General features: G+C 36.6%; 1 protein-coding gene across 1 annotated transcript in view; it reads right to left on the bottom strand.

The window, feature by feature from the left end:
- Positions 1-4,226, bottom strand: part of FEZ2 (fasciculation and elongation protein zeta 2 (zygin II)) — a 42,227-nt gene that overhangs the window by 5,534 nt on the left and 32,467 nt on the right. The window contains exon 7 of the mRNA XM_008575443.1: positions 2,944-3,019. Coding sequence (XP_008573665.1) covers positions 2,944-3,019 — 76 coding nt within the window. The remainder of the gene's footprint in view (positions 1-2,943; positions 3,020-4,226) is intronic.

Genomic DNA, 4,226 nt, shown 5'->3' with positions numbered 1-4,226 from the left:
TTTGGACTTCTCGGCCTCAGAAACTGTAAGCAATAAATTTCATTTTCTTTATAAATCACCCGGTTCAGTGTACTTTGTTATAAGCAACAAAAACGGACTAATACACTCACCAAGGGGCATATCTGTCAGACTTCTCAGAAACTTAAAAAAAAAGACCAAAGACAGACTGCCACGAAGCAGCACCCAGCACCTGCCAGGCTGTCTACTCCTGTACCATGGAGAACCTGAGTGAATTAGACTCATCCTAAAGGGAATCTTTGACAATTTTATCTTCTAAGTAAAGACCAAAATAGAAAAAACAGCCACTTAGTATAATGTTTTTGGTTTGATTTTTTGTTGGTGTTGTTAAATCTAGACCAGGTAGAGATAAACTCAAAAACAAATACTGTCCTTTAACAGTGACTGCCAACTCAAACTTTCTCCAGAGCATCCTGGCAAACATACCTGACTACTTTTCCCCAGACATATGACAAGGCAGACAGTGTAATTGTCAAGTCAGCCCTCCTGGGTTTAAACCCTGGCTCCGCCATGTCCTAATGGTATGACTTTGAGCAAGTTAACCACCTTGCACACCAAGCTCCTTGTCTGTAAAATGAGAATAACAACTAGATCTATCCCTATGGCTTCTTATAGGGATTAAATTACTAATTCAGATACAAAGGACTTTATGACAGTGCCTGGCACATGGTACATGCTATGTAAGTATTAGCTATAACTAACACTACTATTATTATTTTAATTCTTACTACTTTTATCACTGCATCTGGTATCCCCTTCTAATAGCTTTTACAAGGAAGGCTACATATCCATAAGTACTGTGATGGTCTCCACTGGGCTTTTCTTTTGGCTAACACCTCCAAGTGCTGGTGGCGGAGGCGTGGGTCCTCCTCAAAGTGTTCAGGAGACAACCATCTTTTTTAACTTGCAAAGTGAAGGTCATCCTTCCATCTTTTGTCTCACAACAATACTGTTATCATAACTGTATTAAACTGCACATTCATTCGCACACCCTACACACATTCCCTCACCCAAAAATTACGAAAGATTCCAAAACTGTCAATCTATGAATACATTACCTAAGAATCAGCCTAGGGAAATTTTGATGTTAGAATTGTAGTGACTTTGGTTTGACCAAGTAGGTATCCTTGATCCTTGAGAATCTGAGGCCTCTCAGTAACTCCTGATTTAGGTGCAATTTTTATGTTCCCTTCTTTAGAGGGCTACTATGTTTAGCATTTCTGCTTCCAATCATGTTTAAGATTTTTTAATTAAAAGTACAGTTGCCTGGGAATTAAGAGACCCAGCTCTGTAATTAACAATTTCCCTGTGTGATCTTGGACATCATAAGTTTGTGAGTTCTTCCTAAAAATTAGAGAGCTGGCCACCCAGTTAATCTCTTGATTCTTTATTTTAGACTGGTTGGCATCACTTGATTTATCCATATTTAAATATAAAACGCTTTTTAAGTATTAGTCACCAAACGAAAGAATAAAAGCTTCAGGTTAGCAGGCAGGCAGCTAGTAAATAAGACACCTGCTTCTTCCTTTATGCTTCCTCTGCCCATTTCTCCATGTCCTGAACTTCCAAAATAAAATCATTATCAATATCCTCCCATGTGATGCTCTTCCATTTGGTGCCTTCCTAAGTGGCAATTATCATAAACATTTGCAATTAGAAGGAACCTAATTGATCAGCAAATTCAATCCCTAGAAATCAAGGCTAAGAAAACAAGGCTGATTGACAGTGACTTACTCCAGATCTCACATACATTAATTTACTATAAGGTAACTAGAGCAAATATTTTTATCCTAGTTTTCCAATGTGACCAAGAGAGGGTAAGTGGCTTCCAAAGATAAACCTGAAAATAACAAAGATAAAACCAGAATTCAGATCACTTATCTCTAATGATAAATGATCCCTCAATATAATGTATATTTAAATCTCACAAAGTATTTTAAAATGCAAGCCCCTTGCTATGCATCGAATGTCCCCCCAAAACTTAGTCCCCACTGTGACAGTGTTATAAGAGTGGGAAATTCTCTTGCAGTAATTGAAAGGTGGGGCCTTCAAGAGGTGATTAGATTGTGAGGACCATGCCCTAGTAAATGGATTAATCCATTTGATGGTTTAATGGTGGTCATGGGAGTGGTTCTGAGGGCTTTAAAAGAAGGGCACATGAGGAGTTCTCTCTGTGTCTGCCATCCACCATGTGACACCTGCTTTGCTGTGACACCTGCTTTGCTGTGAAGAGTCACTACCCACCAACAAGGCTGTCACCAGATGTGTTCTCTGGACTTTTGACTTCCCAGCCTCTGAAACTGTAAGCAATGAATATTGTTTCCTTATAAACTACCCAGTTTCAGGCATTTCTGTTATAAGCAACAGAAACAGACTAATACACCCTTCAAAAGTGGAGTCTCTTTGCTTTCACTAAAATATCTCAAGTACCCAAGAAATGGCCTGACATAGAGTAGGCCTTCCCCAAATGTTGCCGAATGAATGCATGTTCTTAAAACATTACTATCAATTTATGTTCTACCTATAACTACTACCTTGGTTTCTACATTCATAAGAAAGGGAGTGTTTACCTAAATCTTTCCTGTTCGGTTACTGACAAAGTCCTGTAAGATCCATTGAGCACTTCATTCATTGTTAAATAGGGATGTTCTTATGTAAGAGGTGATGGAGATTCAAGTTACATTTTTTTTCCCAAAAATTTAACTCATAAATATTTCAAAAGTTAAGAAAAACAGAAAAAATACAAATCAATGTTGAAGTTAGTGTTGTGTTTGATGTCACTGCCATTTCTGACATCCATCCTTTACTGTCCTAAATCGACAAAACAGAACAATAACAATATCAACAAAATCAGCCAACGAAAATCAGGTGTTTAAGAATCAGCAAAAGTAAATCAGGTAACAGTTTAATTTTGTCTTTGCTCACTTTTTGTTAATATTTGAAGATCTTCAACAGATGGTGGTCCATTTTTTTTCTCATAAGGAATGACTGTTGTCAAATACTGCCAAGTTAAAAAACAAGAAAAAACAAAAAACAATGTGTCACTTAAACCTGCATTGCCTTATCTGTAAAAAATATGATACAGTTACTAGAAGGTCTATTTTATAACATGAAGCATGAGCCACTTTGGTATAGAAGGTATCGTACTATTTCAGCTGGAGCTCACTGTTTTGCCCACCTCTATCTGCTTCATACAAGCCATGCCAACATAAATAACCATTTTTTTGCATTTCAATTATTAAAAATTTCGCAGGAGTAGGTCTGAGGATGATTTGCTTAATTTGTTTACTTTTAAAGTGAATTCTTATCTGACATTCTCCCTGCGTATTTTTCAACACATTTTAAAAACAGTAATTTAAACTAAAAACATAGTTTTAACAACTCTGCACAACAAAATAATTTCCAAAAGCCAAATAATTCTGGTTTAGACCATTTTTATTCAGGCTGAACAAAATGGTCAACACGAATGACATGACAACTTTAAAAAACACATACCAGTTTCTCCCAGAGGGTAACAAAGACAGACTTTCCCAAATAATTTTAGAGATGTATTATTATTATTATTATTATTATTATTATTTTAAATCATTGCATAAGTATTTATGTTTTTAGGTATTAAAGGAGAAAAGTGAAAGGAGAGAATGGCATTAGGGGAGATATAATGAAAATTAATGTCTGAAATTGAAACAAACTGCCAGTGCACTAAGTGTAAAGGCTCATGAATAACAGAGTTATAGCTTATAACTATATCCCATGAAAGCATAATCTAAAAATGACTGTCCAGATTCTCCTATTCTGACCACTCCACCAAAAAATAGTCAGTGCAGTTTGCATATGCTCTTATAGAAAGCCATTGGGTTTTACCTGCACTCTCTTCAGCCNAGTGCAGTTTGCATATGCTCTTATAGAAAGCCATTGGGTTTTACCTGCACTCTCTTCAGCCCCACCCAGTATTCAGCTCCATGCCCTAAATCTCAGCTATACTGCTAATCCTCACTGAGTGGTCTTATCTCACCCATAATTGAAAAACCAGATAAAACTGCTTAACACTATCTGGATCCCTATGTCCAGAAAACTAGTAAAAGTAAAGCTAGTCCAGTCTGTAAAACTAGTAAAAGTAAAACTAGTGTTTCACTGTCTTTTTGGTGTCGACTTCTCCAAGGTATTGCCCAATTGTATAACCAAATATGTTTCTTTGTAAAGAACTC

The sequence above is a fragment of the Galeopterus variegatus genome, unplaced genomic scaffold (assembly GCF_000696425.1).
Source record: "Galeopterus variegatus unplaced genomic scaffold, G_variegatus-3.0.2 Scaffold1188, whole genome shotgun sequence".
Classification (NCBI taxonomy): Eukaryota; Metazoa; Chordata; class Mammalia; order Dermoptera; family Cynocephalidae; genus Galeopterus; species Galeopterus variegatus.
Note: the sequence above shows the minus strand (reverse complement) of the source record. Positions and strands in the feature narration are given on the sequence as shown.